The sequence below is a fragment of the Saccostrea echinata genome, unplaced genomic scaffold (assembly GCF_033153115.1).
Source record: "Saccostrea echinata isolate AGI-Se365-2 ecotype Australia unplaced genomic scaffold, CSIRO_AGI_Sech_v1 ptg000051l, whole genome shotgun sequence".
Lineage (NCBI taxonomy): Eukaryota > Metazoa > Mollusca > Bivalvia > Ostreida > Ostreidae > Saccostrea > Saccostrea echinata.
The window spans coordinates 1,282,451-1,296,171 of NW_026889800.1; the positions used below are offsets into that span (position 1 = coordinate 1,282,451).

A 13,721-nucleotide genomic window follows, 5' to 3' on the forward strand; every position below is an offset into this window, starting at 1 on the left:
ACAGGATTACCAAATCACTCCAAATAATTTGTACAGAGAGGGTCACTCTCACGATATCAATCAGACAATATGGACGTATAGTATCACCCTCACGATGTCAAAAAATATAGACGTTTAGAATTACCCTCACGATAAACTTTATGTCAGACAATATCATATCGACGTTTAGAATTACCCTCACGATAAACTTCAGTCAGACAATATAGACGTTTAGGATTACCCTCACGATAAACTTTATGTCAGACAATATAGACGTTTAGGATTACCCTCACGATAAACTTTATGTCAGACAATATAGACGTTTAAAATTACCCTCACGATAAACTTTATGTCAGACAATATCATATCGACGTTTAGAATTACCCTCACGATAAACTTCAGTCAGACAATATAGACGTTTAGGATCATCCTCACGATAAACTTTAGGTCAGACAATATAGACGTTTAGAATTACCCTCACGATAAACTATAGTCGTTTAGAATTACCCTCACGATAAACTTTAGGTCAGGCAATATAGAAGTTTAGAATTACCCTCACGATAAACTTTATGTCAGACAATATAGACGTTTAGAATTACCCTCACGATTAACTTCAGGTTAGACAATATCATATAGACGTTTAGGATCACTCTTTAAATATTTTAATGAGGCGTTAAGCTAACATTGAATTAACCCTACTAAGTGTCTTGCAGTAGGTGCGGTAACTCAAATTTACCCTCTTCACGCTCGTTGTCTTGGATTTAAAAAATATTTAAAAGTGAAATAAATTCTGGTCTCTTTACAAGAAATTCCTGAATTAAAATCAAAATTTGTAGTCAAATACACATTATTCAGGACTCTTAGTACAAAATAATTTTAATCAACTATTTCCATAACTAACGAAAACTAAATGAGGTTCAAACTTGTAAATAGGGAAGCTATTCTATTTTCTGAATTTGCTTTCACGCATAGCAGTAAAATTTTGTTGTATGAATTACAAGTTTAACGTTGTCTTTTGTTATTCATGATAAACAAAAAAGGTGAAAATAACGTACAGTTATCAATCTTAAAAAATTAAATACAATACAAATCTGTGAACAGGGCATAAAATAATACAAATTTATTTGAAATTTCATGCACTCCAACAAGAATACATTTGCATTGCATTCACATACACTAATAAATACAGTAGCAAAGAGTCATTTAAACGTCTTTACAAATGAACACACGTAAATGAATAGTAAATACATTTAAAATTATTTACCCTTATTAAGTACATGCTTTTATAATCAGCATTTGTGAACATGTATCTATATCAATGTTCCTTATCTCTCGTTTTATGTTGTTCGATATGTGATTTCCTCATCTCAAAATAAACATGACGTTAGCGGAATAATACATATATTTATACATTATTACTTAATTATCTATGAACCTTGTTTAATGTTAATATAGACAATATTTATTCTCCAGATGTATTACATAACAAAAGGACTACAGAAAGTGCTACAGTAAGATTAGGAATACTATGGAAAAATTATAATAGGCAAATCCTTATCGGGATGTCTGATCTCCAGGCAGTATATCAAGTGTCTTGTCAGTTGTCTAAAGTCATTGAAAGATCTTCAAACCAAATTTATCAATTTTAGATTGTTTTTATATAAAACTTTCGTGTTATATAGATCTTGTAACATTGAAAATGAGTTGTGAAAAATAGTTATTATTAAAATAAAAATGGTTATTAAAAAGTCGCAATAAAGAATGTTCAGTGTCGAATGAGTATCAATTTCAGAGAATGGTAAAAATCACTCGATATACAGATATAACCATAGCTGATAAAACTACCTCTTATTCATTGCAGGAATGGAATGATATGTACAATGTCTATAGAAATGAGTTCACAAGCATTCGTTCACAGTTGAAAATATGTACAAATGTACATGTACATACAAAAGCACTTATTCCATTCATACCGAGAAATATATCATTATGGAAATTAGAAAAAATTTCCATTGTCAGAGAAAATAAATGCTAGAAGGGAAATTGAAAACAGAATCTTTATACATGTATATCATTTCGACGAATCTTGTAATCAAGATTTTCAAGACAAAGCGTATCTAAAATGTCAAAACATAATTGATGTTTCTAATAACTCTCTTTAGTACTACTTTAAAAAAAGTTAACAATGCTCAGAAATTCAATATATAAACATAGCAAAATAACTTTTGAATTCAAATCTAAAGGGATAGACTCAGAAAGGTGGATTTTCTTTGCTGTATCGGAAACTTCATATCACACTTACAGGTATATGGCTGCCGATGAAAACTTCCTTAACATATATAAAAAAAATGAAAGGATTGGTCCTTGGTTTGATTACTGGTCACAATATCTGATTGCACGATACTATGGATTCGACAACAAACAACGGACTTCAATATCATTCTATGGCGTAAGTTATTACCCCAATGTAAATTTTGTAAGAATCACAGAATCTCTAATTTTATTTTAAGATGGCAAATAAGTTAAAGGCTCTCTACCCTATTTCTTCCAGTATTGAAGATTTTTCTCATACATGAACTTCTTGTTTAAGCAAGTACTAGTTATTTTTTCCCTATCTATGTACTAAGGCGTATACCAATAGAGATATTATCGATAACAGGACACTGTTTGTTTTATGACAGTTTGCACTGTTGTAACCAGATTTGTTTGCACCTGTTACTGAGGTTTTCTCCTTACACATTTCAGTGTATTTCTGAAACTCTTCCCGCATTGACCAATGTTCTATAATGTAACCTTGAATATCGCCTTGCAAACATGGATGCCTAGCCATTGCTTCCACTGCATCTGCGCATGCCCTGGAACACGTGGTCTTATTGCCACACTCTGATTTCAGTTGCTTTGTAATTTCCATCTCTACTTTGTCCTGTCCTGACCTGAAAGCTCTCCATGAACAGTTATCATAAACACCTTGGAGACGTGGAAGATAGCGTTTGCAGAGAAGAACATTCTTGAATGATGTACAGAATTGTGTGTATGAATTCTGCTGAGGGTAATAGGTCAAAAAACCGAAGCACATCTCGTCCGTCACACTGTCTCCGTAAAAAGTAGTTCTATTGATTCCTACACTGGAGTAGGTGCATGTGGTACGGATTTCATCTCCAGGCCTAACTTCAATAGGTGGATCAAACCTTTTTTGTGAAAAACAGGTACACTGTCAACATTTCAGTGAGACATTTGCTTCATGTAAGAGTTTTCGCTCCTTGTCCAATGTTAGATTGGACTTCCTTTGAGTAAGAATGTATGTCTATATCTAATGATATCATACTATATTACATATAAGATTTATAATTGATTTAAATTGATTTAATTAACACACCTATTAAATAACCTACCTGTAAAAGGTTGGCGAGTTATAGTCGTATTCCTTATCGTTGGTTAATTCTTTGAGGATCTCCCCGTCTCTGTAAATACTGACTTTCTGCTTTATTCCTGTGTAAAAATTCAACTTAAGTAGAGAAAAGAAATCGACAACAATGACTTTGCTGTTACTATTATTATTTTTTTTTTTTGGAAGAAGCATAGAGAATACCATGACAAAGTCTGTTTCGAAATTTAACTCCTTTCCTTTCCATTTGAAATGGAGTGAATTAATTGAAGAAAAAATTAGTTTCAAATCATATTTCGTTCAAAATCTAACATTTTATTGTAAATAAGCAAATTGAGTGATCTTTTATTCATGAAAAGTTGACCCATTAAAAAAATGGATAATATTTTTTTGCTAGATTTAATTTCCTTTATAATGAAAAGGGTGTTTTGATTTTATTGATTCGGAAACTTATCAAATTGTTAATCGCCTTCAAAAAATTTAAAACATTGAAGTTATTTCAATACTTATTATTTACGGTTGAGATCTATTAAAAATGTAAGTTCCTATAGATTTCTCAAATTTAAGGATAAGTGTAGCTAAACACAACGAAAAAATATATTTTAAACTGTAATTTTCGATGAAAAATGAAGAAAACCATGAATATTGGAGTTTTTGCCATGTTAGATAAATGTAATGTATCCAGATCGCCTACAGTCTCTCATAAAACGGTAATTTTCTTCTTTAAAATAATATCGATATAATTAAAATTAGATCTTTGATCCGCTCCAACTAGATCGCTACATGAAATTAAATAAAGGTATCGGGATTACTTATGACATGATTTGATATTAAATTTCATGAAAATAATTCATTTTTTAACATACTTTAATTATAGCTGTGAAGGGAAAAAGTAAGTTTAAAGAATTATGCCAAAATGGATAGAGCACCAAAACAGACAGTATAAACTCATAGTAAGTTTAAATTCATTATGACGTCATAATGAATGTAGCAAACAAAGGACAGTATAAACTCATAGTAAGTTTAAATCTATTATGACGTCATAATGAATGTAGCACCCAAAGGAAAGTATAAAATCATTCGCTAGATCTTGACCAAAAAAAAACAAAACAAAACAAAATGAAACAACCCCCCCCCCCAAAAAAAAAAAAAAAAAAAAAAAAACCAAAAACAAAAACGTTGAATATATTATAATTTGTCTTCTCTGATCTTCTTCGCCTACGGTAGATACTTATGTCAAAAACAAGTTATGATACATGTTATATTCAAGTTAACGAGGCCGAGTCTAATTCGAGTGCGCATGACTTTGCGCAGCTTTTTAGTTTCATGCATTCGTAGGTGCAACATAAAACTTATCCTAAGTATTGTAATTTTGATACAAAATTAACATTATATTACATTAGCTGTAACGTATATGGGTCTTAAAATGTGATTGTAAGACAATAATTAGGAATAAACGCTGAAATGGCTTTCACGACGTCATTGTTTTTCGGTTCTCTAAGCAGTGAATGACGCTGAAGAATGACGCATGACTCGCTTGAGTTTTCAATACGTCCATGGACATTTTATTTAAAACTGTTGACATAACATCAAAAGAAATATACCAGCAATCTAAACATTGTTATTTTTTACCAAAATAATTTAACTGCGCCGATATATACAAAACGTATGCCGCAATATGGCAAATTTAGAGGTATTGGGCATTGGAAAAAAATAAACTTTGTAATTATTCCTAGACCAAACCAGATGGTCAACTTTTTTGAAATTTCACAATTTGGTGACTTTTTACAATAACTTTCATATATTTGACTGAACAGGAAATCCCTAGGGCAGAAATACAAAAAATATCGGAAAAATGTGATAATTTGGCGCTTTTCCAACAAATTCCCATAGGGTCCAATAGTAAAATTTGACAACTTTTGAGATGGTCCCCTTTGAAATCGGGATGGTAAACATTTGATTTTTTAGTCTTAAAATAAGTAATATAATAGTAAAAATTCATTCAAGAAAACGTATCAAAATATCAAGGGTAGAAATAATTAGACTCGGCCTTGTTAAATCAAGTAGCGTAGTAAGCTGAAGCAAAAAGTTTATTTATAGCCTTGGAAATCTTAAAAACTGCATTTAGTAACATTTATACCTTTATCAAAATATTGGCCTTTAATGGTCCATCCTTATTATACAACGACTATAGTTTGAATGTACTGATTCCTCTCTACATGAGGATCCAATACACAGCGATTTGCTACTCATAAGACGATCTTTAAACATTTGTTCTTATATTATTGAGTAAAACTTAAACTGTTCCTGGGAATATTAGAAGTGATACGGGTGCTAATATAATGAGTAGTTACTTTGCAGTGCTGTAGTTATCGGTAATTTAAAACTATTCTTTAGAAAATATCTAGGTAAAAACTTAGACCCCTTTTGTGGCCCCATTCCTTCTTAATGGACAAAAATTGGAATTTCTGTCCTTTTTGCAAAAAATTGTCATTATTGACAGCTTTTGTTTACCAAGTAAGTGCATGTGGTTGACAGCTCTGGTGATGAAGATAGGCTTCTGGAACATGTTTTCTGTACAAAAGGCTGGGCAGGTAGAATTAAACTCTATGCTGGGGGTGTTAGGCGGAATAGCCAGGTACTGCTGACCCACGGCCATAATGACGGAGTCAAATTGACGCTTGTTACTAGTGTAGAAAATCTGTAATCCCGAACCGTCTTCGTGACCTGTTTTCTGGCCTGGGTTATTCCAATGAACCTATGGATAATGTATCTGACATTATTTCTGAATGTGTTTAAGTGATTGTACTGAGTGAAATCTAAATAAGACAAACGCGAGAGACCCAGCTTAATTGCAAATGTCCTAAATGAGCAAATATAATCAGTCAACTTGTACACCTACAGTAGGCAGCTTTTTTTTACATTGCCAAAAATGTATAAAAAATAAACAAACTCTGTCAGTCATGATTTATTTATATCTCCATATATTTCCTGTTAGGATACTAAATGCAAATAAATATCTCAGTAAATTATCCTATCCATTTTCAACATGTTACCCACAAAGCAACGCATCTATATCCATTAATGCCTCGGTTTTTTTTTTAACATTTGTGCAGTTACCTGTACAGCGATATATTTGTAGCCATTTTTGCCCACTCGGAATCCCTCGTTCTTGTGTAAGCATTCACCCTTTGACCCCATGGTCCACGTTAGAAGAATATCCAGACATTGTTTGTCTGGGGTCATTTTACATTCAAAGGGACCTTCCCTCATCTCGACTGAAATGAAGATTAATAGAATACCACACATTGCTTCTTTGGGGGACATGCTTTAAAAGCAATAATTTTCGTGGGGGGTTAAATTTTCGTTGTTTTTGTGGTAGGAGACACCCACGAATTCATGGACTCCACGAGATGTAAACTTTTAAATCTATAAAAACGCAGTATTTCTTCAACCAGGAAATATATCCCCTTGAACCAACATTTTTTCCACAAACCACGAAAATCTGACCCCACGAAAATATGCGATTTTACAGTATCAGAAGCTAGTTATGGATAGTTAATGAGATCTATGTTCTCACTTTGAAAAGATATTTTCATAAGTAGGTTATTGAGTTGTTTGCTCTCAAAAAGTTAAGCAAAAGGAAAATGTATACATTTCAATAATACTGAGATCGGTTGTCTTATTCAAGACAAACTTATACATATATTTCATGTGCTCAAATGCTTCATAAACTGATCCTCAAAAAAATCTAAAAGTTCTGGATTTTCTATCAATTAAATGAATATGACCTTACATCATTTGTGTAATATTTTTTATGATTTTGATTTTCTGATGTTTCATTCAAAACATTGTTTTTGTCGTACTCGCTGCCTTCACATCTTATAAGCCTGGATTGAAATAATTTGTAATTGGTTGTGCGAGAATTAAAATCTGAATCACATGCTCCGGGGCCATAAAAAAATTGTTTAGCCCACTTTTCATCTAGTCTCACTTTTCCACTATACGTACCTTTTGTTAAAGTGAGATTGAGATCAAAAGTGAGCTCGTCTAAGTTTTATGGCCCCTGAGTCAGGTATCTTCTAAATAGATTGAGCTACATGAGGGCTGCCTCCATAGGATAACAACAATTCGTATGAGAATTTTTTAATCTTTTGTAAGTATCCTTCATAAACGCAAGACAATCGAATAGAAACTCGCACTCCTTCTTAAGTTTTCCTTCATCTTGTACAGATTGTTTTAATGTTCTTCTGTGTTATAATAAACTTTTTTCCAAGTTTTAGTGACTGATTAGTTTATGATGGCTAGACAGGCGACACAAAATTTTTGTTTTGTAATAACATTAACAACTATCAGTGTGACTTAGTATTTTAGTATCGACTTTTAATTAATAGATGGGGTTAATCAACATATTAAAAAAGACTAAGGATTACAAACTAGTACCGTCTCCTGAACAACCGAAGGCAACCACGTGGTGAGCGACGTCACTGTTGTCAATAAGAGGCTTGCTCCCGATCACGTGATAGTCCCCTTCTGACGGCCATTGCAGAATCTGACACATCCAGGTGCTGCTTTTTGAGGGGACTCTCGTTCTTTTCAGGTTAAGATCCACGGTCTTTACATCTTTATCAGAGAGATAAGACATAAATAGAATCACCTGCTTCTGGGAGATTCGCGACTGACATCTTATCTTGAATGCATCGCTCAATTACTTTTACTATCGTCATAACGATGTTTCATTTTCAGTGAAATCACAACACTGATAAAATTTTTATCAAATGTTAAAAAAAAGATGTTTACATAATGAGTCAAGGATGTTTATATAAACATCAAACATCAACTTAATGGATGCATAATCCAAACAACCAACAAAACAAACCATGTAAAATGATGGATGGAATTCAAAGTAAAAGATAATAATTATCATACACATATATCATAGTAAACAGAATAGGAATTGATTTATGGTTGGCTTTCACGTCCATTTTACTCCTCAACATCGATCAACTTTCAACATTCAGACTATCTTAAAACTTCTTTTATTTCAAACCGTGTGTTAACCATTATATTGTTTAAATAAACCAGTACAGTTGGAGAGAAATAATTTTCAATAGTTCCGTAAAATTATAAATCTTGAAAAGGAGGAAGGAAGAGCACTGTTGATCTTTTTAGGGAAAGTTAATTTGAAAACAATTTTGTCCGCCATAACAAAGATACATAAAGTTGTACCTGGTTGGGAGAACTCCGGACAGAAGGGATCCGTTTCCGGCTCTGCCTCTGGACAGGTCAACCATGAGTTCTTCTTCTTGCAATGCTCGCTACTCAGCGGCTCACAGATGCCTGTAAAGAATTAATAGTGAAACCCCTTTTAATGACATGAAGCATATGTACTTTATCATACATATACTCCTCTTCTACTGAGGGGTAACCTCTATTGCTGAAGGTAATAATACACTGTGTGTAAGGTTGTTTAATACATTATTTATAATATTTGGAGAGACATTAAAGTATATAAGATATATATATAAATTGGTCACAACTTCATTGAGATTTTCTTGATTCCACAAAAATACACACTAGTATATCATAAACGACATTGTGGCGTTTCTTTTTATACTTCATGATCATTTAAGTTGCAGCCCTGACAGAAATTTAGATCAAATGATAAGCAGAAGTGAGGAGTCTGTAATTCTTCGATAAGAAAAACCTTCAGATCGCTTTCCGTTTTGGTTTCTCTTCTTTTTTAACTAGAGAATGACAAGTTATAAACTTTGAAGTACAAACACACTGTATATATCGTTTGATAAAACATTTTAAACATTTTTTGTAAATATCTATTTCACTGCATGATTTTATCAAAATATGATTTAGAGATTGGTAAGATTTTTAGATCCAGGGTAATTTGTAAAATGTTATGTACTTAACTATGTACTCTTAAGTTGATTTTTAAAAGTTGCTTAAGTTTTTCATTGACAGTAACAATGTAACCTTTAGACACCAGGTTTTCGAACAATCTGCTGGAATGTGCATGGGTGCTTATTGTACCCCGTTATAAAATGATCTGTTTTTATAGTCCTATGAAGCAGAATTTATTCAAAACCTTCTACATAAAAAGAAGTCTCTTGCTGTGACCCTCAAATCGACATTTAAATGTATCGATGATAATTTATCAATCAACAATATTCACTTTTCATATTTACGTCGATTCAATATTTTCCATTGAACTCAAAATTTACACACCAAAGAGTCTGACACGTTTCATATTTGTAGGTTTTACTTACTAATAACTAAACTTGACATTTTTATCATCTTACCTAAGTTATGTAGCATTTATAAATTATTGTCATATGCCTATATGGGTCTATATTTCCTAGTTTATTTGATGTTCTATGTGAGGACACTTTCTAAAACAAGACAGACTACTGACACATACGTTGATGATACAAAGATATATACAATCTTGTTTAAAGTCAACAGTTCGCAAATTCAATGATCATAACAATGATCTTGTATGCAAATACAAACTATCTTCACGTCGAATATTGACTAATTTCTTACATATTAATTAGACTATTCTTTTCGCACTGAATTGTCAACGGATTTTTTTACCCGATAATAACAAGGGGCACACGCGGTTGTGACATGTCGACTGGGGATGCTCTCTCCTCCATCGCGCCTGATCCAACCTCTGTTTTCAAAGGTCCGTGTTTACTCTGCTCACAATTTACTTTGTTTAATTGGACTTTTGAGCATGATTACCTTTGACATCTTCTTATCAGAACAAAATACATGTCCAGAACAAACCATTGTCCTAGACTGGTTATCTGCTGCCATAACTTAAAGATTCAACTACTGTCTGTTAGAACCCGAGAATGACTCTAAACAACAGAGCTATTGAACCTTTCTGGGAAAATAGAAGCATGACTATTTATCAAGAAACCACCTTGCTTATCTTTCAAATGTGCAGCTAGCTCTGATTTTGAAGAGCATGAATGGAATTCTAGTGACTGCAGTGTGCTTGAGAACATATACATGTTCAAACGACAGCGGGGCCACATTTTCATTACTCCACAATGAAGTTTTTGAGAGTAAAATAATCTTATATTACAGCTGAAGGTAATATTCATTACTGAATTTTATTTTGAAAATGTTTCTTGTAAGAGTTTTACCAAGATTGAAAATATAAATGATGCGAGCCAAATGGAAAAAGCTGATAAAAATTCGGTGAGAAATTTATTCTTATTTAAAATACCACCCATTACCTTTTTCCTTTAGTTATTCCAAAACCGAAGGAACCGATTATTCATAAATCAGGAAGGAAAACATTCGGATGTTCATTTAGTTTTCAATACAATAAAAATAATAGATTCTGTTTTCATTTTATTAATAACAATTTTAACTCTACTAGTCAGAGACTAGAAGAGCTTATGCGATAGTAAGGTGTCCGTCGCCCGCCCATCTGTCTGTCTATCTGTCTGTTTGCTCGTCTGTTACCAATTTTTCAAAATGCTACCCCTTCTACAATTTCAATATAACTTACTACACAAGTAGACTACACTAAGGTACATAATTCAGTTTTTTTTATTTCAATGAACGGTTGTGTCATGGTTACTAAATTAAAGCAATATCTGTGAAATTCTTTCAAAATGCTAGTCCTCCTACAGTTTAGTCCAATTTCAATATTACGTAGTACACAAGTAGACAAGACTTAGATACATAATTCTTTTTATCGGTTTTTGATTTTGATGAATGGTGTTGCCATGGTTAAAAAAAACAATTTCTGTGAAATTCTTTCAAAATTCTACTTCTACTACAGAAAGAGATTAAACCAAGGATCATTATTTTATTTATTGTTGTTGACATAGTTTCAAGTCCAAGTGATATCTTTTTTCTACATTTGTTGAATTGAACATATTTTATTGTAATATATATACAATGGGATTGGGCACAAGTTAATTCTTAAAACTTATTTCGCCCTCTCCCTACATGAGAAGTCTATAAAGTTTGAGTTACATGTGTTACACAGTTTTAGAAATAAATTTGATAAACTTACAACTGCAAGAAAATTTGTGATATACAAATGCAATACATAAACAATATATCATTTAAATCTTCAATATATCATTTAAATCTACCAGAATGCTGAATATATGAATGCACAATGGAAAAAAGATATTCATTTTCAGCAACACTTAGTGAAGTACCCCCCCCCCCCCCCCCCGGTAAATTATGGGTGTCAACAATATGAACCTTATCAAATCTCAAAAATTTATCGAAAAAATCTTTCCTGGCTTTAGTTATAGTTAAAACAAGAGAAAAAATAATGATGTGTGTCTTCTACTTTTCCACAAGAACATAATGGACTTGATATAATGTTACACCTATAGAGATCAATATTTAATGCACTTATTTGTTAATTTGTTAAGTAAAAACAGGTAGAGCCACAGTCTCATCAGAGACTTCTAGTTTTATTATGTACTTAATCAAAAAATTATTTACGCGAAAACACTGATAAGGATGAAGTTTCTCTTTAGATGTTTTTCATAATGATTAATCTAAAAATATTTTTTTTTCCGATATTACATTTCAAGACTAAAAATTTCTTATAATGTATTTGCTATTTAGCGCATTACCATTATAGACAATTTTTTGTGAATGTCCTTGACATTTCATGGTTGTCCTTCAAGAAAATTATCTTTATCAAACTTCACTGGCGCAGTTAAACGGTTAAATATAAACTGAATCTAGCTGAGTTACATCATGAATGTTTTTATTTTCAATGAGCTCTGAAATAACTCTTAAATATTTTGTTTTCCTAGAACTAATCAAATTCGTTATGCTATCATTTTTTAAACAATAAATTTTTTTTTTTATGTTTCTAAAGTATGAATAAGGAGAGAGCATGATGACTGTGATGGATGTCGATTAATCTGAATCTTAAGTAAGTCCACTTCATTTGAAATTTATGATTATTATCACCGTGTTTGGTAATGAAGGAATTACGCATTTGTGTACATGCCAAGTATATTTTCTTTGACAATTTACGAAAAGTTACACACCATATCATTTTTATAAGTACGATTCGTTTTATATAATTTATTTCAAAACTTTGTTTAATTATTGTTTCCTGAGTAATCATAAAAATTATTTTTTTATGTTCAAAATTACAATAAAATATTTTGAACATGCTTTATCATAGGACCGTAGGAAGCAATTTCACTTTGAGGGGGCACATCCATACATTTTCAGTTGGGGGGGGGGGGCACTATCAACTACCAAGAATTCCTTGACAAGCAAAAAAAAAAAACAGTCATCAGACGTTATTATTGAGGGGACACAGGCATATAGTAGCTATGTTTTCTAATAAAAGTATTCTATATATCGGTAAAATTATTGGGGGGGGGGGGCGCCCCCGTGCCCCCCCCCCCCCGGGTCCCGGCCATGTCATCTACAATGTACATGTATATTGATCTAGATAATGAATAATGAAGTATCTGATTGTATACTCCTTTAAAAATTGTTCATTATTTTTGCTACTAAATGTATTTATTCTGTTTAATTTTCAGGTAATATATATATATATATATATATATATATATATATATATATATATATATATATATATATATATATATATATATATATATATATATATATATATTTAAGGAATAACTGTCTAATTTTTTTGATTCATGATGTGATCAATCGAGTGGCTTGCGTGATAATTTGCATAAACGCCGAAGGCGTTTATGCATAAAATTATCACGCAAGCCAATCGATTGATCATCGTCATGAATCCAAAAAATCTGACAGTTATTCCTTATATTTACATGCTCCTGATTCTGCAAATTCCCGTGCTAATAGCCCGCTTCTGTCTCTATTTGTCCCGCCCCGCACGTGATTTTTTTTAACCGCGCCTATCGATGAACCAGTAGATTTATGTAGAAATAAAGCATTTTTACAATTTGTAATTTTATCTCGGACAAAGACATTGGAAATGTAAATATATATTATTAAACATTTTATTGATTGTTAACCTATCATAGAACGCCTTGCCGCGTTAAGTATGATTAATTAGAAGCAATCATTTTTTTTTTTTTACTCACAGCAAGGAAAGGGATCGTGCAACATTCAGTGAACAGTCTCGTCGTTCACAAAATGATTAAAAGTTAAAGCGTCAAATATGTGAATAAATTCCAAGGATGGCTATTTTAACGCAAACAATACTCTCTTTCATTTTGGCGTAACTTTATTTGATATATTTATAACTGCACCTCATTTAAGTTTGGGTGAGATCATACCGGATGAATTATTCTGGAGAGGAATTTTATCAAATCACTCCTTTACCATCTCTATC

At 32.1% G+C, this 13,721-nt stretch overlaps 1 protein-coding gene across 1 annotated transcript in view; it reads right to left on the reverse strand.

The window, feature by feature from the left end:
* Positions 1-1,084: 1,084 nt before the first annotated feature.
* The window catches only part of LOC133203786 (tyramine beta-hydroxylase-like), a 28,698-nt gene continuing 16,061 nt past the window's right edge, over positions 1,085-13,721 (reverse strand). Inside the window, exons 4-9 of the mRNA XM_061339571.1 lie at positions 8,594-8,704; positions 7,808-7,987; positions 6,485-6,642; positions 5,879-6,122; positions 3,372-3,468; positions 1,085-3,167 (exon numbers count right to left, since the gene is read on the reverse strand). Of these exons, the coding sequence (XP_061195555.1) occupies positions 2,591-3,167; positions 3,372-3,468; positions 5,879-6,122; positions 6,485-6,642; positions 7,808-7,987; positions 8,594-8,704 (1,367 nt within the window). The 3' untranslated portion in view covers positions 1,085-2,590. The remainder of the gene's footprint in view (positions 3,168-3,371; positions 3,469-5,878; positions 6,123-6,484; positions 6,643-7,807; positions 7,988-8,593; positions 8,705-13,721) is intronic.